This window comes from Hemitrygon akajei, chromosome 8 (assembly GCF_048418815.1).
Source record: "Hemitrygon akajei chromosome 8, sHemAka1.3, whole genome shotgun sequence".
Taxonomy (NCBI): domain Eukaryota; kingdom Metazoa; phylum Chordata; class Chondrichthyes; order Myliobatiformes; family Dasyatidae; genus Hemitrygon; species Hemitrygon akajei.
In genome coordinates this window covers 63,146,000-63,166,261 of record NC_133131.1, presented here as the reverse complement: position 1 = coordinate 63,166,261, position 20,262 = coordinate 63,146,000, and the positions used below count along the sequence as shown (strand labels likewise).

Sequence of the window (20,262 nt, the reverse complement as noted above, 5' to 3'; positions counted from 1 at the left end):
TCGAGTCAGAGCCTGCATCAGGAAGGAGTAGTGGGAAAGGCAGACAGGGAAGAGGAGGGACCATAGGATAAGACAAAGGAGCAGAAGTAGGCCAGTTGGCCCAGCGATTTTTCTCTACCATTCCATCTTGGCTGATCTATTATCCCTCTCAACTTCATTTCTCCTGCCTTTTTCCCCCATAAAGTTCAAAGTTCAAAGTAAATTTATCATCTAAATTTACATATGTCACCATATACTAGCCTGAGATTAATTTTCTTGCAGGCATTCACAGTACAACAAATAAATACAACAGAATCAATAAAAAGCTACACACAACAGAAGATTGACAAGCAGCCATTGTGCAAAAGAAGACTAACTACAAATACAAAAAAAATGTTTAAACATTGAGCCCACGAGTTGGCAAGACCTTGGAAGTGAGTCCAGCGGTTGTGGAATCAGTTCTGCACTGAGGTGAGTGAGGTTATCTACACTGTTCAGGAATCTGATGGTTGATGTGGCAAAGGAAATGATAGTTGGATACGGAGTACGGGAACAGGAAGGGAAGGAAGGGTGGCAGCTGAGTGTGGGGACAGAGATTGCAGAGGTGATTCACTCTCTCTTCCTCTAACCTCTAAATCCTCCTGATGTAGTTGTTCCATGGCCTGCAGCCTGTCCCTGGCCTCCAAGGCCTTGACTTCCTGCTGCAGTATCCGCTCCTTCTCCTTCTCTTCCATCTGCTCGATGATGTGAACTTTGGCCCTGCCACAACAGTTAAAACAATGAGAGCCCTCCTCACATTATCCCACTGCACCATTTCCTCTCCTATAATACTCCGTTCACCCCCTCCTCTTTGCTCTTCCCTCCAGCCCTCTTCTTGTCCTTTTACCCACCCCTCTCATCTTCCTTCTTCCCAAACCCCATCTGCTTTCTTTTGTCTGTCTTAACAGTCATATCTCATTCCTCCCTGTTCTCTCTGTATCCCACTACACTTTCATAATCACATACTTTCTCAGTCGGTTTCCCTCCCTCTCTCTGTTCCTTCTGTTACCAAGGTCCCACTTTCAATTCACCCCTGATTCTCTCACCCCATTGCCACTTCTCCACCATCCTTGCCTCTCACCTCATTCCATTCTCTCCCCACTTATTGCCACTTCTCCACTGGCATAACCTTCTCCTTACCTCTAACCTCATTCCATTCTCTCCCCCTCATTGCCACTTCTCTGTTGTCATGACCTTCTCCTCACGTCTTACCTCAGTCCATTCTCTTTCCTCTTGCACTCAATCTCATCCTGCATCTTTAGAGCTTTCTGACGATCCACCTCCATCATTGTGTCCAGTCGCCTATCCTCATCCAACATCTCCTTTGCAATCTGTTCCTTCTCAAGGATCTGGGCATCGCGGATGGCGTGGCATTTGGCTCCAACAATGGTCTAAAGAAAAGAACCACACACACACACACACAAAATCATTGAGAGTGAAGCTGATCACACCCTCTCCTTCGTAAGTTCAAGTTCGACCAAACATCGTTCCTCCAGGGCCAAGGGGAAAAATATAGTCACACAGAGCACACAGCATATATAGTTTTGATAGCACATGCAGCCACAGAATAACATTAGCACAGTCCCTGAATTCAAAGTTCCAAGTAGTTTTCTTAATCTAAGTTCATACAATGTATGTCACCATAAATAACCCTGAGATACCTTTTCTTGCAGACGTACACAGAAAATCTGAGAAGCACAATAGAATTAATGAAAGACTGCACCTAACAGGACAAAAGTGCAAAAGACAACAAACTGCAAATATCAAAATAAATCCCCCTGATGGAGGAGAAGATGGCGGTGCGACGCAGCGCGCGCGGCCTCTCTGGAGATGGATATCCGTTATGTGTTAAGTAGGGATCCGTGCACAATCCTGTTTTGATGGAGGCAGACGTGAGAGCGCGGAGGAACATCTGGAGAAACTTCTGAAATGCCCGCTTCGCTGCCGCTGATACTGTGTGGTCCGGAATCTCCGGAGGAGAAGGCCTCGGAGACCTCGGCTTTGCTTGTTTCGGCAGCCGGGACGAGGTCAAAGGTGCTCGGCAGAGGATGGCGCTCGGGAGGCTGTATTGGAGGCTCGAAGTTTTCGGAAGGACTCAGAGTCTGCTGGTGTTGGGTGCTTCCGAGGCATTGTCAGTGCCTGGAAGTTTATGGCAGGGAGAGTTCTCCCGTTTGCTGCCTGATATCGGGACGATTGGAGTCGATCGGGACTTCAGACTTTTAAACCTCATCCATGGTCTGTGTTTATCGAATTACGGTATTGTTTTGCACTGCTGTAACTATATGCTATAATTATGTGGTTTTGTCAGTGTGAGTCTTGTCCTTTTTTAAAATATTTTGTGATATCACTCTGGAGGAACATTGTATCATTTCTTAATGCATGCATGCATTTCTAAATGACAATAAACGAGGACTGAGTGTCCTCATAATCTAAATACAAAAGAAATAATAATAATGAATATAAAAGCAATAAATATTGAGAATATGAGATGAGGACTCCTTGAAAGTGAGTCTATAAGTTATGGGAACAGTTCAATGATGGGGTGAGCCCAATGGTTGAGGGGTAATAACTGTTCCTGACCTGGTGATGCAGGTCTTGAGGCTCCTGTACCTGCTTCCTGATGGCAGCAGCGAGAAGAGAGCAGGGCCTGCGTGGTGAAAGTCCTTTATGATGGATGCTGCTTTCGGTGACAGCACTCCACGTAGATGTGCTCAGTGGTGGGGAGGGCTTTACCTGTGATGGACCAGGCCAAATTCACTACATTTTGTCAGATTTTCTGCTCAAGGGCATTGGTGTTTCCATACCAGGCTGTAATGCAACCAGTCAATATACTCTCCACCACACATCTATAGAAGTTTGTCAAAGTTTCATATATCATGTCAAATCTTCACAAACTTCTAAGAAAGTAGAGGCGCTGTTGTGCTTTCTTCATAATTGCATTTACATGCAAGGCTCAGGAGAGATCCTCTGAAATGAAGACACCAAGCAATTTAAAACTGCTGACCCTCTCCATCTCTGACCCCCTGGTGAGCTCCAGTTTCCTCCCACTGAACTCAATAATCAGCTCCATTGGCACTGGAGGATAGTCACTGAGACAGGTTTCCATGTTCTTCAGTACTGATATAACTGAAGCCTGCTTGAAGCAGGTGGGTACTTCAGACTGCGAAGCAATAGGTTAAAGACAGCGGTCAACACACCAGCCAGTTGATTAGCACAGGTCTTTCATACGTGGCCAGATAAGCCATCTGAGCTGGATGCTTTCCCTGGGTCCGCCTTCTTGAAGGATGCCCTCTTGTCAGGCTCAGAGACTCGAATCATAGGGACGTTGGGGGCGTGGGAGATCGTGAAGGTTCCTCCATGCTTTGATGGTCAAAGCGAGCGTAAAAGGCATTGATCTCATCTGGAAGTGAAGCCCTGTTGTCACCTATGTCACGTGGTTTCACTTTGCAGGAGGTGATCACCTTGAAGCCCTGAGCATCCATCCTTTAGTCTGGAATTGCCACTTCACCAATGACATGGCTTTCCAGAGATCACACCTGGACCTCTTGTACCTTACATGATTGAGAGACCTGAATGCCACTGACTGGGCCTCAGCATTTGCAGGTCTCATGCTACACCTAGGGCTTCTGATGAGGGAAGACTGAAGGATTTTGTGAAGACATACTGTTTTTGTCTGAGTGGCATGACCTGAAGTTTGATTCACACAGCAGTTCCACATCTCACACTGGGACAACCACAGACAAAAGCAATCCAGCTTGTCTTCCGGGCACAGCAGCCCATCCCCACCCCAGCACAGATTCCAGTGTGCTCACCATGCCTCTGTTCTCTCCCACACTGCCTTGGGCACCTCCTTCCCTGGATAGGTGACACTGCAGCACGAGGTCCTCACCAACACACCCTCTTCAGACTCCTCACTCTTCCAGATCCACCACCTTGATCTATCACCTTCTCTCACACTGCCTGTTAGAGCCTCATCCCCTCCCCCTTGCCACCCTGCTCTCCCTCACACCACCTCTTAGGGCCTTGTCCCCTCCCTCACACCACCCTGCCTTCCCACACACCACCTCTTAGGGCCTCATCCCCTCTCTCACACTGCCCCTCAGAGCCTCATCCCCTCCCTCACACCGCCCCTCAGAGCCTCATCCTATCGCCCTCACCACCCTGCCCTCCCCCTCACCATCTCTCACAGCCTCATCCCCTCCCTCACACTGCCTCTCAGATTCTCATCCCCTCCCTCTCACCATCCTGCCCTTTCTCACCTCGTTGATCTTTCTGATTTCGTCCTCCTGCTCCAGCCGCATGCTGTTGGCTTTCTCCAGCAGGTAGAGGGCCCTGTCGCGTGCCACCTCCTCCACATCAGTCAGCTTCTCATTCTTCTTCCTCTCCATCTCCTTGGCCCGGATGAAGCCTTTCCGAATAGCAGCCAACTCCTGGTTGCAAACACGGGCAAACAGGGCAAGTGATGGTGGCAGGAGTGGCTCATAGTAGGGGGAGTGAGAAAGGGAGATTGGAGTGGTGGGAGGAGCAGAGGGTAAGAGGGAGGAGGAGAGAGGGGACAGGAAGGGGGGCAGGGGGTGGAGGGGAGAGTGGGTTGGGGGTTAGGGAGGTGGATGGGTGTAGGGGGTAGGGGGTAGAGTGGTAAAAGGGATGGAGGGGGTGAGGTGGGGAGAAGGGGGAGGTGAAGCCAGAAGGGGTGAGGGGGAAGGGGAAGAGGTAGATGGGGAAGGGAGGAGGGGGAGAGGGGGAGGGGACTGGGTAGAAGGGGTTTGATTTGGAGAATGAGGAGGGGGAGAGTGAATGTGAGTGGAGGTAGAATGGGGAGTGGCAGAAGAGAGGGTGGAAGGGACAGGAATGGGAAGAGGGAGGGGTGGGGATAGAGGGGAGAGGAAAGGTGAGGGTGTAAGAGGGGGAAAAGGGCAAAATGGGGCAGAGGGATGGGGAAGAGGGGAAGAGGGATTGGGTGAGGGGGAAGAGGGATTGGGTGAGGGGGAAGCGGGAGGAGGTGCGGGGGAAGCGGGAGGAGGTGCGGGGGAAGCGGGGAGGAGGTGCGGGGGAAGCGGGGAGGAGGTGCGGGAGTGAGGGGGTTGACGGGGAGAGGGTGGTGAGAGGGTGAAGGGGCTGAGAGGGGGTGAGGGGGCTGAGAGGGTTTGGTGATGGCTACGAGAGAGGTGGCAAGCTAGGGGGGACACAGCAGGTGACAGGCAATGGTGCGCTGAGAAGGGAGGGTGCAACAAGAAATATGAGTTGTGGAGAAAGTGAGGGAAAGAAAGCTCGTGGCAAGAGATGACACACAGAATTGTGAAGGAACTTAGTAGGTCAGGCAGCATTTATGGTAGGTGAGTGAACGGTCAAGGTCTCAACCTGAGACACCCTCTCTGCCGACAGGGTGTATAGTGGTCTTTGTGTATCATTGATGGGCCAGTCACCTACCGCTGCTTGCATTTTCTCTGCATTGATGGCCTTCCTCATAGCGTGCCGCTCCTCCTCACTGACTATCCGGGACTCTGTCTTTATTCGCTCAAAATCCATTGGACTCATGATCAGTGTCTTGCCCGATGGGTCCTCTGTGGGAATACTGGCATGGATACAGAATGGGAAAAAGGAATTGAGTGAGAAAAGGAGAAGGAGACAGCGGGAGACAAGGAGGAAAGTTGCAGAAGGAAATAGGAAGAAAAGCAGTTTCTTGGCAGGCTGAGATTGAAAGGGTGTGGGAGAGGGGGAGAGGGGGAAATATGATGACCAGATAGGAAGGTACAGAATGAGATGGACCAAGAGAGAGAGTAGGGATCTGGAGATGAAAGACAGGAGAGAGGAGGAAGAGTAGAAGAGGGTCTGGAAGATGACAGACAAAAGGCAGGGGTCGAGAAGAGGGATAGAGAGAGAGGAGGAAGGGCAAGAAGGGGAAGGAGGGGTGGAAAGGGACTGGAAGATGACAGACAGATGGCGGGGTCTGGAGAGGAGGGACAGAGAGAGGAGGAAAGGCAGGTGAATTGAATGGAGATGCTGGGTGTTGGGAGGGCTTAATGAAGAGGAAGGGAGGGTCGTGAAGGGATTGTTAGACTGGGTAGGTTGCATTTATCTGGATTCTGGTTAGGAAAGAGAGAGTGACTGAGGGTGTTGTTGGAGGGGTGGAGTTAATGGTCTTGGGATGGGGCTGGTTAGATAGGACCAGGAGAAGTGAAGTAGAAATAATGGAGATAGAGGGAAATGGATGCAAGGAGAAGGGAGTAAGGAGAGAGTGAGAAGGCAAACTGAGAGAGGAATGGTGAAACTGAGGTGGGAGAGAGAATACAAAGAGAAATAGAAAGGATTGGGAAAGATTGAAAGAGGGAATGTGGCATGCTATATGGCTGAGAGAGGTAGAGTAGAGATGGGGCAGAAGCAGATGCGGAAAGGACAGGGCATCGAGTGAAAATGGAGGAAAATGGTAGGGTTGAGAGGAGTCTTGGTGGGAATGGGGCAAGGGTGGGCAGCAGCAGAGAGGAATTGGGGTGGGAAGGGCACACTGGGAGATTTGGAATGGAGAGTTGAAGAATTGGGACAACAGGGTAAGGTTAAGGGAAGAAGAGGTAGAGGTGGGAAAGGTTCAAGAAAGGTAACAAGGATAATCTTGGGATAATCCTGGTAAGGATAGTGAGTCTTACACCAGTGTTGTACAAACTATTGGAGAGGATTCTTAGAGACAGGATCTACGAGCTTTTGGAGAAGCGTAGTCTGATTAGGGGTGGTCAACATGGACAGGACATGCCTCACGAGCCTGACTGAAGTCTTTGAGGATGTGACAAAGCACATTGATGAAGGTAGAACAGTGGAAGTGGTGTAAGTGGATTTTAGTAAGGTTCCCCATGTTAGGCTCGTTCAGAATGTCAGAGGGCATGGGATCCAGGGGAAGTTGACTGCGTGGATTCAGAACTGACGCTCACAGAATGCAGAGGGGGATTGTAGATGAAGCGTATTCTCCCTGGAGGTGGTGACCAGTGCTGCTCCATGGGGATCTGTTCTGGGACCCCTGCTCTTTGTGATGTTTATAAATGATTTGGAAGAGGAAGCAGAAGGGTGGGTTAGTAAGTATGTGGATGACATGAAGGCTGGTGGTGTTGTAGTTAGTGTAAAAGGTTATCATAGGTTACAATAGGACATTGATAGGATGCAGAGCGTGATGGAGAAGCAGCAGATGGAGGTCAGTCCAGTAAATCATCAAGTTATACACTTTGGAAGGTCAAACTTGAAAGCAGAGTACAAGGTTAACGGCAGGATTCGTAGCAGTATGGAGGAACAGAGGGAGTTTGGGGACCACATCCACAGACCACACAAGGTTGCTGTGTAAGTTGATAGGGTGGTTCAGAAGGTGTATGATGTGTTGGTGGATTGAGTTCAAGTGCCACAAGGTAATATTGCAACTCTATAAAACACTGCTTAAATCACAGAGTATTGAGTTCAGTTCTAGTCGTCTCATCATAGGGAAGATGCGGATGCCTTTGAGGGGGTGCAGAGATGATCTACCAGGATACTGCCTGGATTAGAGTATGTGTCTTCTGTGGATAGGTTGAGTGAGCTAGGGGTTTTTTCTTTGGAATGAAGAGGATGAGAAGGGACTGGATAGAGGTGAATGAGATGATAAGAGGTAAAGATAGAGTGGACAGCCAGAACCTCTTTCCCAGGGTGGCAATGGCCAATTCAAGAGGGTAATTTTGAAGGTGGTCGGACAGAAGTACAGGGGGATATCAGAGGTAGGGTGACAAGTGCTTGGAATGCACTGCCAGGGATGGCAGTAGAGGGAGATATATTAGGGACATACACGAGACTCTTAGATGGACACATAGATGAAAGAAAACTGGACGGCTATGTGGGAAGGAGGGAGGTGTTAGATTGATCTTGGACTAGGTTAAAATGTTGGCACAACATTGTGAGCCAAAGGGCCTGTACTATTTTATCACAAACAAGAGAAAAATTTGCAGTTGCTGGAAATCTAAGCAACACATGCAAAGTGAGGAGGAACTCAGCAGGCCAGGCAGCGTCTATGGAAAAGAGTACCTGCCAGAGGGTTTCTGTCTGAAACGTCAGCTATACTCTTTTCCATAAATACTGCCTGGCCTGCTGAGTTCCTCCAGCAATTGGTGGTTGTATTGTTCTATGTCAGGTTGTAGGGGTGAATGTATCAAGGCTGGGTGAAGGATGTGAAGAGTAATATGTAGGGAAAAGAAGGAGCAGTTATGGGGAAATTAAAGGCCTGGGGGTGGGGAAGTCTTGGGTGAAAAAGCATGTGTGATGAAGAGGGATGGGGATGTTAGGAAGGTAGAGGGAAGGATTGAAAAGGGCATGGTGTAGGAAAGGGTGCAGGATGGGAAGGGATGTAGAGATATACTAAGAGTAATATACAGGCAATAATATTATCCCCAGTATATTATTGACAGTAATATACTTAGCAGGAGGTCAGGAGCTCCAAACAATGAGCAGAAGCCTCCCTCACTACCTTCCCTCCTCCCCCAGCCTGTCTGTCTTACATGAGGTCTCGGACATGGTCTTTGGTGATGATCCTCAGGCTTTCGATTGCCTTGGTGGTGCCAGGCACGGCCTGCATTGCCTTGGCCAGGGCTCGGTCAGAGCAGGGGTCAGAGTCCAGAGCCAATTGCCCTGTGGGTGCCATCCTCTGAAAGAAAATGTGCATCAACAATGAAAGCTGTTGCATTAGACTATATAATTGTTATTTCTTTGCAACTTAACTTTCTTATGCCTGTTTGTATTTTATATAATTACCTATGTATATGCAATTGTTCTGTGTGTCCAGTAGTTATTTCATTTCTTTCTATCATTCTAGCAGCTTCTTGGGTATCATATTATTTGAATACGGTTAACGCTTATCTACACATTTGAATGGAATGTTTCTTATCTGTGGTACAAGAAGAGCAGAGCACATTGGCTCACCATTTTTTCTCTTCTTTGTTCTCCTTCCCGATCTTCACTTTCTCTGTCACTCTCTCCTCTTCAATCTTTGTTCTCTTAGAGCATATATGTCAAACTCAAGGACCGTGGGCCAAATCCGGCCCGCGGTGGAATTATCTTTGGCCCGCGAGATAATATCTAATTACTATTAAAGCTGGCCCCAGTAATCGAAGCGCCTATGGCGTATGATATGGCTAATGCTGAGTTTATTCAGGTACCAGGTTTTCAGGGTTTTTAGTGTTTATTCGGCAGTCTTCTTCATAAGAAACGGAATTTGTAAAGTGAAACACTTTGTAGTTATAGCAGAGACTGCGACACATGAGAGCAGGCTGAAAAAACGGAGGCAACGAAAGCTGCATTCGCACGCGTCCGACTGATCCGGCTCGCATGAAGCTTCATTTTGCTCAATCCGGCCCGTGACCTAAAATGAGTTTGACACCCCTGTCTTAGAGCTTAATAAAATTATTGTGTAGCAACAAGCTTTGTGTCTCAACCTTGACACCTGAAAGAGTCTTGGATCAAAAACATCAGGATCCAACACAGCCCACCCACCAACTTACTCAAAGCAGCCCCACCACCCACCATCATCACTCTCATCCCAACCACATCAGAACAAATGGAGGACTTTTATTTCAAGTCTGGCCACTTGATGGATTCTCAGCACACACCCTGCCAATTCTTCCCACCAGGGCAAGGCGATCATATCTCACTGTTGGAAGGAATGGCAGTTGGGGGACAAGTGAAGAGCTGGCATATAATAGCACCACAATCGGCCAACAGATTACACATATACACAGGGCACTCAGAATGTCTGAATGACTGCACAGTCAAAACCTGGCTCTGTGTACATACACACACACGCGCGCACAAATGTACCTGACTTGCTCTCTCATTGATGCAGTCTAAATCCCCTTGCATTCTTAGTGTTAATAGAAAATGAGATTAGTTTTCTTATGGGTACTCACAGTAGAAAAAAAGCAGATACAATAGAATTAGTAAAAAAAAAACTACACACAAACAAGACTGAACAACAACTGATGTGCAAGTGTGGGCCAAGGTAGAGGTATTTCAAATGTCCTTAATCACGGGTGGGGACTGGAGTACAGTTAATACTGTCCCCTTTTCAGGAATGGTTCCAAGAATAATCTGGGAAAGGGACAGGATATATAAGCATTTGGAAGGGCAGGAGCTGCTTATGGATAGTCAACATGGCTTTGTGTCTAACCAATCTTACAGAGTTGATAAGGTTACCAGGAAAGTCAATGTAGGAAAGACTTGTCTTCTTGGATGTTAGCAAGATTTTTGACAAAGTCCAACATGGGAGGCTGGTATAAGAGGTTTATTCACTTGGCATTCAGCATGAAGTAGTAAATAGGACTTAACATTAGCTTAGCAGGAGAAGACTAAGAGAGTGCTAGTAGAGGGTTGCCTCTCTGACTGGAGGACTGTGACAAGTGGTGTGGCACAGGGATTGGTCATCTATATCAATGATCTGGATGATAATGTGGTAAACTGGATCAGTAAATTTCAAGTCAAGTCAAGTTGATTTTTATTGTCATTTCAATCATAAACTGCTGGTGCAGTACACAGTAAAAATGAAACAACGTTCCTCCAGGTCCCTGGTGCTACATGAAACAACACAGAACTACACTAGACTATGTGAAACAACTCAAGGCTACAATAGACTATGTAAAACAATACAAAAACTACATTAGACTACAGACCTACACAGGACTACATAAAGTGCACAAAACAGTGCAGTGCAGTACAATAATTAGTAAATAAATAATAAACAAGACAAGAGGCACAGTAGAGGTCAAATTTCAATATAATAATAAATGATGTAGATGTCAGTCTAGACTCTGGGTATTGAGTCTGATGGCTTGGGGGAAGAAACTGTTTCACAGTCTGGTTGTGAGAGCCTGAATGCTTTGGTACCTTTTGCTAGATGGCAGGAGGGAGAAGAGAATTTGCAGATGATATCAAGATTGTGAGTGTAGTGGACAGTGAGGAAGGCTATCAATACTTGCGGTGGGTTCGGAACCAGCAGGAACAATGGGCTGAAAAATGCAGATGGAATTTAATGCGGGCAAGTGTGAGGTGTTTAACTTCTAAAATCTTTAACCTATTTCTTCAGCAGTGTGTGGTATCCACCTATTTCAAGCAAGCCCAAGAACAACATAGTGACCTGTCTCAATAGCAGCACTTAAATCCACTGTAATGAAGTGTTTTCAGAGGCTGGTGTTGAAACATATCAACCACTGCCTGAGAAGTGACTGACATCAGCTTCACTTTGCTTACCAGAATAACTGGTCCACAGCAGATCCATCTCATTGGCTCTTCACTCAGTCCTGGAACATCTGGACAGCACAATGCAGACATCAGGATGTTTTTTATCAACTACAGCTGATTCGATACCATCATCCCCTCAATCAATAAACTGCAATAACTTGGCCTCAATTCCTCATTGTGCAATTCAATCCTGGATTTCCTCACTGGTAGACCACTGTCAGTTCAGATTGGCAACAACATTTCTTCCATGATCTCCATCAACTCAGATGCACCACCAGGCAATATGCTTAGCTCCCTGCTCTACTAGTTTTACACATATGACTATGAAGTTAAGCAGAGCTCCAATGCCATATTCAAGTTTCCTGATGATACCACAGTCGATGGCCAAATCAAATGAAACCCCTGGGCATCTCTGAGAATGTGGCTTGTTAGCCCCTTGCTAGCAGCCACTGGACTCCACAGCGAGGAACCCACCACCATTAAGCTTCATACGTCTAGTCAGATCCGTGGGGTTGAGAAGACTCACCCACTCAAACCCCAGTTTATGTGAATGCTGTGTGATTTACTACCCCCGGCAATTGCCTGGCAGCAAGAAGTAACAGATTGTACACTGCATACATTTAATCAGAAGTTTATTTAAGGATGTTAACATGTGAAAGGTGGAGCTCAAATCTTGAACTTGACTTATATCACACACTGAGGCCTCCGGTCAGAGTCATACAGCATTGGTCCTCTGGTCCAACTCGCACAATGAGCTAATCTCATAAGACCAAAAGACATAGGAGCAGAATTAGGCCATTCAAGCCATTCAGTTTCCTCCACCATCCATCACAGCTGATTTTTTATCTCCCTCAACACAATTCTCCTCCTTTCTCTATGTAACCTTTGATGTCCTAATTCATCAAGAATCTATCAACTTCCGCTTTAAATATACTCAATGACTTGGCCTCTACAGTTATCCGTGGCAATGAATTCCATAGATTCATCACCCTCTGACTAAAGAAATCTCTTCCCATTTCTGTTTTAAAAGGACATCCCTCTATTCTGATGCTGTACCCTCTGATGTTAGATTCACCCAGTATCATAAACATCCTCTCCACATCCACTCTATCTAGGCCTATCAATATTCAATATGAGGAAACTACTCTATTATCACAACTCTATTATCATAGGGATCTATTCTTAGTAGGGGCAGTGAAGAGAATGTAGTGGTGATTGAAGACAGGAGAGTTAAGCCATTGTCCAAGGAGAGCCATTGTCCCCCGATGCTTCAAAACCTCCACAATCATCCCTGTAGCAAAGAAATCAGTTGTAGCCTGTCTGAATGATTACCGTCCCGTCGCCCTGACCCTCATAGTGATGAAATGTTTTGAACGGCTTGTCAAGCCTCATATCACAGCCAGCCTCCCCTCATCGCTGGATCCTCTACAGTTTGCTTATCGTCCCAGCCGCTCTACGGAGGACGCAATATCCACCACACTGCGCACAGTTCCCTCTCACTTGGACAATAAAGACACTTATGCCAGAATCCTGTACATTGATTTCAGTTCAGCGTTCAATACATCATCCCACAGAGACTAGTGGAGAAACTATTGCTGCTTGGCCTTAACACTGCCATGTTTCACTGATTTCTGGATTTCTTGACAGAGAGACCACAGTCAGTCCGTGTTAGCAGGAACATCTCTGACTCCATCACACCGAGCACTGGATCCCCACAAGGTTGTGTGCTTAACCCATTGCTGTTTACACTGCCAACACATGACTGTGCAGCCAGATTCAAGGAGAACCTGATCATTAAATTTGCCGATGATACCACAGTGGTGGGGCTCATCAGCAAAAATGATGAAACAATGTACAGGGAGGAGGTCAAACACCTAGAGAGCTGGCGCAGTGACAACAACTTGATGCTTAATGTCACCAAAACCAAGGAGATGATCGTCGATTTCAGACGGTCTCAGCATGAGCACACACCCCTCAGCATTAGCGGCTCCACAGTGGAGAGAGTGGAAAACATCAAGTTCCTTGGGGTGCAGATCTCGGACAATCTCACCTGGTCCAGGAACACCACTGGGATTGTGAAACGGGCCCAGCAGAGATTGCATTTTCTGAGGAAACTTAAACAAGCATCACTCCCCACTAACATCTTAACTACATTCTACAGAGGCATGGTTGAGAGTGTGCTGACCTTTTGCATCACAACTTGGTACTCCAGCTGCAGTGCTGCCGACAAAAAAGCCTTGCAGAGGGTGGTTAGGGGAGCAGAGAAGGTTATTGGGGTCTCCCTACCTTCTGTCCAAGACCTCTTTCAGAGTCGATGCCTCCAGAAGACACGGTACATCATTAAAGACCCCTCACACCCTCTCCATAAACTGTTTGTTCTTCTGCCATCAGGCAAACGTTACAGGAGCATCAAAACAAAACCACAAGGCTACTAAACAGCTTCCTCCCACGGGCAGTCAGACTGCTAAATAGCTGCCCTACCTGACTCTGCTTTGGACACTTTTAACTTGCACTGGACACTTATAACTTGATTTTAACCAACATGTGGCTGTTGTGTTTTACTATTTATTGTTGTGTTTATTATTTAGTGTTGCGTTTGTTATGTTATGATTGCACTGCCCCTGGGAAACGCTGTCTCATTCTGCCCTGCAGAGCTGATGTACGGTTAGAATGACAATAAAGTTTTTGAATCTTGAATCTTAAGGGAAACTAATATTCTCTCTGCAGCTAAGAGTAGGAATCATGAAGAGCCCTGTTAACAGGTTAGTGCCACGATTAAGGACATCCCCTCGGGACTGGAAAGGACCCCGAAAAGGGAGAGGAAAGGTGGTATCCATCATTAACGATCCCCTTAATACAGAGGCCCCAACAGGAGAGTATGATGTATCCACTGGTAGGTGAGATTGGAACTAGGGGGCATAGCCTCAAGACTCAGGGGAACTATTTAGCATGGAGATGAGGAGGAACTGCTTTTCTCAAAGAGTGGTGAGTCTGTTGAATTCTCTGCCCAATGAAGCAGTGGAGGTTACCTCAGCAAACATACTTAAGACGAGGTTGAATAGATTTTTGCATAGTAGGGTAATAAACGGTTATGGGAAAAAGGCAGGTCGGTGGAGATGAGTCCATGGTCAGATCAACCATCATCTTATTGAATGGCAGAGCAGGCTCGACAGGCCAGATAGCCCACTCCTGCTCCTATTTCTTATGTTCTTAAAGTAGCCATTCCTAAAATGCTGAGTTCCTACAAATCATTGTTTTAGGAACAGCTTCAACCCTGCTCTAGAGACTGAGGTGTGTGAAAATCCCAAGAATTTCATGTAGACGTCATCAGTTTCCTGAGATATTCAAACTGGCCTTCTGACACTAACAATCATTCCACAGTCAAAGTCTCTTAGATCACAGTTCTCCCTCCTTCTGCTGTTTGGTCTGAACAACTGAACTTCTTGACCATGTTCACATGCATTAAGTTGCTGCCACAGACATGGTCAAAATGTTCATGATTGGCTGATTAGATATTTGTATTAATGTACCTAATACAGTTCCTTAAGGTTGTTATAGTCTGGGGTGGGAATGGGGACAAGCTCCCACTACCTATTAAATACTCCCAATGGCGTGTACCTCAAATATCCTCTTGACAACCAAGTCAAGTTCCTGGCCTTCATGCATGGCTTAGATACTAAGCCTAAAGGAAACATTTTTACTGACAGGAGAAAGGGCAAAAGTGGGCTACTGTTGCCTTAAAGCCAGTTGCTTGGGCAGATAGGGCTCATTGGCCATTGGCAGCTTATCAAGGAGAAGGAAAACTCTGATCTCAAACCTTCACTGCTATGTGTCTATATGCATTCATGGCAACGGCTTCAATAGAAAATCCCCATGGAAAAAATCCACAGCAGGATTCCCTAAGGCCGTCTTACACTTAGTTCAATTCTGACTGGCAACTCCTGGAATGCTGCTGGTATCAAACTGTATCCGAGCCTGTCATTCCTTCATGTTCATCAGATGCGTGAAGAGGGGCAATAGCTTGCTCTCCATACCTTACTACCCAGGCTTGCATATCTAGATAGCTAGGACACAACGTCCATGGTCAACCCTGGCCGTTAGAGGCCTCACTGTGCCTAATAAAGTGGCCAATGAGTGTACATCAGGAAATTAGATGTACAGGTAACAATAATCACAGTGGGTTTCAGGCTGTATATAGAGTGGACACACTACATTTACAGTATCACTGCAGAGAATGAACCTGTACAGTGTGTAATAATATCCTACATGGGTATGGCGAAGAACCAGTGAGGAAGAAGACTATATTTTATCTGATATTGCAGGTCAGTTTAAGGACCTTTTAGAGATTGTGTTCATAATATAACAGAATATTTTGTTTCATTTGAAAGTGAACTAGTCCCATCTGAAAAAGGGTTTTGAATCTGTTTCTCCTGACTGACAGGTCCAGAACCATGAGGCACGGTCTCCAATCAGATTCTTTCTTGTCCAGCCCTTTACCTTTTCCATATATCACTTCCCAGATTCTCACGTCTTCCCTGCTCCCCCTACCCACCTTCTCCCTCTCTGGCTTCACCTGTCATCTGCCAGCTTGGATTCCTTCCCCCTCCCCACCTTCTTATACTGGCTTGTCCCCTTCCTTTCCAGTACTGGTCTTGGACAGAAACATCAACTGTTTATTCCACTCCATAAGTGATGCCTGACCTGCTGAGTTACTCCAGCATTTTGTGTGTGTTTCTCTGAATATCCAGCATCTGCAGAATCACTTGTGTTTAAGATAAAGAACGATTTGGATTGAGATTTGAAGAGGTTATTCACTCAGAGCAGGGTGATTCAGTAGGCAGAAGACGCCCACACACTGAAAGGTGATGTCCATCATTAAGGACCCCATCACACAGGTCACATCTTGTTCTCATTGCTACCATCTGGAAGGAGGTACAGAAGCATGAAGGTACATATTCAATGATTCAGGGAGAGCTTCTTCCCCTCTGTCATCTGATTTCTGAATGGACACTGAACCCAAGAACACTACCCCACTAACACGAGAAAATCTGCAAATGCTGTTGATCAAAAGCTAAGCATACAAAATGCTGGCCGAGTCCCTTCTTTAGATCCTGATGAAGGGTCCAGCCTGAAATGTCAACCGTTTACTCTTTTTCCACAGATGCTGCCTGGCTGCTGGTTCCTCCCACACCATCTCACCACTTTTTTATTTCCAGTTTGTACTACTTATTTAATTTAACTATTTATTATATACCGTATATATACTTACTGTAAGTCATATTTTTCCCATTATTATGTATTGCATTGTACTGCTGCTGCAATGTCAGCAAATTACATGACATATGCCAGTGATTACACCACTTGTTTGAATTGGCAAAAACATCTCCTCCACAATCTCCATCAGCATAGGACAACCACAGGGATGTGTGCTTAGCCCCCCGCTCTACTCACTTTACACCTATAAATAAGCAGCGGAGCACCCTTTTGAACAAGTTCATTCAGCTCCGCTATCACAAGGATCATTACAGAAAATCTTTCCTACCAAATGCAATAAGCATATACAACGGTTCACCTTTGTGTGACAGGAGAACACACATCAGCCAAGAAGATCCTTCCAGAGATACAAGCCGGTTTTAGACCATCACGTGGAGCAATCGACATGATCTTCACAATGCAACAACTACAAGAAAAATGTTGTGAACAAGTTTTGTACATGGTATTCATCGACTTCACCAAAGCTTTTGACTCGGTATCAAGGGAACTCCTATAGGATGTCCTATCCACCTATTGATGCCCTGAAAAGTACATTCAAATCCTGAGACTCCTCCATGATGGCATGCTTGCCACAGTCATGGTCAGCAACAGTAACTGTGAGCCTTTTCAAGTCAGATCAGGAGTAAAACAGATGCTTGATTGCCCCAATTTTGTTCACCATCTTCATTGCGTCAATCATCCACATCATCAAGGACAACCTACCCCCAGGAATCGAAATTGTCTACAAAACACATGGCAGACTTTTCAATCTTACCCTTCTCGTCCAAAAACAAGACATCTACGAGTTCCCTCATCAAGTTTCAATATGCAGATGACAATGTTGCAGCTTTCTCAGAAAACCACCTACAACAGATTCTGACTGCTTTCAACCGCGCATACACAAAACTTGGACTTACCATCAATTCCAAGAAGATTAAGATCATCTACCAACCGTCACCAACTGAGACAAATCAGATAGAAGCATCAATTCAACTTGGCGAAACAACCCTGGAAAAAGTGGACCACTTTCCATATCTTGGAAGTCACCACTCTTCCAATGTTGACCTTAATGATGAGATCCAACATTGTCTTAAATGCACTGTAACAGCTTTTGGACATCTCCAAACAAGAGTCTTTAATGATCGTGACATCCAAACAGACACCAAAAAGTACAAAGCAGCGGTGATCCCAAAACTCCCGTATGCATCAGAAACCTGGACAACATACGAACGACATCTGAAGGCACTTGAAAAGTTCCATCAACACTGTCTTCGAAACATCTTAAATATCAGCTGGGAAGATAGAAGAACCAACGTCAACGTGCTAAATGAAGCAAAAACAACAAGCATTGAAGCCTACGTCATCAAGAACCAACTAAGATGGAGCGGTCATGTTGTTCGGATGAAAGACGAACGTCTGCCGAAACAAATCTTCTACTCCCAGCTTAAAGAAGGCAAACATAAAAGAGGCAGACAACAGAAGAGATTCAAAGACGTCTTAAAAGCCAACATGAAGAAATGTAACATTGACATCAACAATTGGGAAACCACAGCCAAAGACAGGAAACTCTGGCAAACCATCATCCGAGAAGGAACAGCAAATTTCGAAGCCGACAGATGTGCAGAATTAGAAGAAAAGGAGAAGAAAATGGAAAGAGAGGCAGCAACAACCAAAGAAAAATCTGCCATCTGGAACTAACTGACCTGAATGTGGAAGAACTTTCAAAGCCAAGATTGGACTCATAAGCCACTTGAGAGCCCATGAATAGATCAACAGAACGAAGACCATCACCCTCGACCTCGAGGGATAGCCACGACAACAATTGGATCAGGGCCTCTGTCCGTGGGTATCAGATCAGGGAGTCTGTCATTGGGTATTGGAGCTGGGCGTCTGTCATTGGGTATTGGAGCTGGGGGCTCTGGAAGCAGGTTATTCTGCACTATAGTTGGAGTGGGGAGGCGCGAGTTGTCTGGGACCTCAAGGGTGGAGTTGTGTGTGTTTGTGTGATCAGGCTGTGGTGAATGGTTTGGGAGGTCGCTGTACACGTACCCACTGCTCCATGGCACTCCAGGGGAATAATGTCAGTAAAACACTTTAGTGCTAGTCATTCGGCTTTACCTGGTGACAGTTGCCGAACAGAGACTCGTCAACCTGGGAGGATGTGGCCCTGGGGTGATATCGTCGGGTGCGAGCCAGGCCAGTGGTTGGAGCAGGCTCTCCATAACGGCTGCAGCTGCCGGGGTGTGCCTGGAATGGACAGAGCTGGCAGTTAAAGGACAGCAGTGAGTCCAGAACCGGAGTTGGAGAGGGCAGGCAAGGGGAGGGAATCCCAGGGGAAAACATGGAGAGAGTGCAACACAGAACCTAACCACTGTAATCTGCACCACGTCCCACACTCACACCTTCACTCTTACCTCAATCTCGCTGACAATCCTCAGTCTTACTCCACACTGCCACATTCCCCCTCACTCTACCCCACCATCACAACACCCACAGCCCCTCACTCAATCTACACCCCCACCACTCCCCACCATCTACACACCCATCTCACCCTTGATTCACACAACTCTCACTCCCCCTACCACACAACTGTCACTGCACCACCCTCCCTCACCCGGAGCCTCACTCAGCCCACTGTACCTCCTTCCCCACCCTCTCCACTCCCATTTCTACTCACACTCAATTCCCCAACACCTTATTTAACATCCGCAGCCCACCCTCAGTAACCTCATTCCCCATACCATCACATAGTCATTCTCCCCAAACCCCACTCTCCCCATCGCACACTATCACTCTCCCTATTGCACATCATCTCTCCCCTTCTCTCACTCTCCCCATCCCAATCCCTCACTCTCCCTATCCCACACCCTCATTGCACCCTCACCCTCACTCTCTGCATCTCACACCTTCACCCTCACACTCCCCATTCCACACTCTCTCTCCCCATCCCATACTCTCACTCTCCCCAAACCCTCCACCTCTCCACACCCTCTCCCCATCCCACACCCTCACTCTCCCTAAACCTTCACCATCCCACTCTCACTCTCCCCAAACGCTCCCCCTTCCCACCCTTACTCTCATTATTCCACACCCGCACCCTCCCCATCCCATACCGTAACTCTCCCCATTGCACACCATAACTCTCCCCCTTTCTCAGTCTCCCCACACCCTCATCCCTCTTCATCACTAACCACCGCCCAACCTCACCCCTTCACCTGCCTTTACCTCCTCTCTCTCCTTCCTCACCATGGTTTTTCGGCGTCTCTCCCGTCACCGTGGAAACGAGCGCTCAAATGAGCCGGAAATGACGTATAAACCTGCCCCGGGACGTCCTTCGCAACAAGGGTTGTCATGGCAGCCCACTGGTGTTCCTACCCTGAGATTCAGACCTGGCGAATCAAGAGAGCCGTCAATTAACAGATCCTGCTCACGTGATGCAAAAACCCGCCAATGACTGCGGAGTCTGTCGCCGGCCCCGCCCCCTTATCCAAATCCATGAGTCTGACACTCGGAGTGACGAAAGGGAAACGAGACTGAAGCGATGTCAACACCCACACTATTATGAATAAATGCAACTGGAATTGGAATTGGTTTGTTCTCAAAGTTTAAAATAAATCTGTTTTCAAAGTACTTCTGCAGTATGCCTCCCACTGTTACCTTGATTCATTTTATTGCAAGCATGCAGTCAACAGCGAAATGCAAACACATCAACGAGAAACTCCGCGCAACGACCAATTGCAAAAGAATGAAATAGGT

The 20,262-nt window shown here is 46.8% G+C and overlaps 1 protein-coding gene across 2 annotated transcripts in view; it reads right to left on the bottom strand.

Moving 5' to 3' along the window:
• The window catches only part of cfap45 (cilia and flagella associated protein 45), a 228,779-nt gene extending 208,964 nt beyond the window's left edge, over window positions 1-19,815 (bottom strand). The window contains exons 1-7 of one of the 2 annotated variants that reach the window (XM_073053934.1): window positions 19,732-19,815; window positions 18,625-18,753; window positions 8,523-8,668; window positions 5,449-5,593; window positions 4,278-4,448; window positions 1,231-1,409; window positions 609-738 (exon numbers count right to left, since the gene is read on the bottom strand). In XM_073053934.1, the coding sequence (XP_072910035.1) occupies window positions 609-738; window positions 1,231-1,409; window positions 4,278-4,448; window positions 5,449-5,593; window positions 8,523-8,668; window positions 18,625-18,753; window positions 19,732-19,755 (924 nt within the window). In that variant the 5' untranslated portion in view covers window positions 19,756-19,815. The remainder of the gene's footprint in view (window positions 1-608; window positions 739-1,230; window positions 1,410-4,277; window positions 4,449-5,448; window positions 5,594-8,522; window positions 8,669-18,624; window positions 18,754-19,731) is intronic. The other variant, XM_073053935.1, reaches the window with a different exon arrangement.
• Window positions 19,816-20,262: the final 447 nt, after the last annotated feature.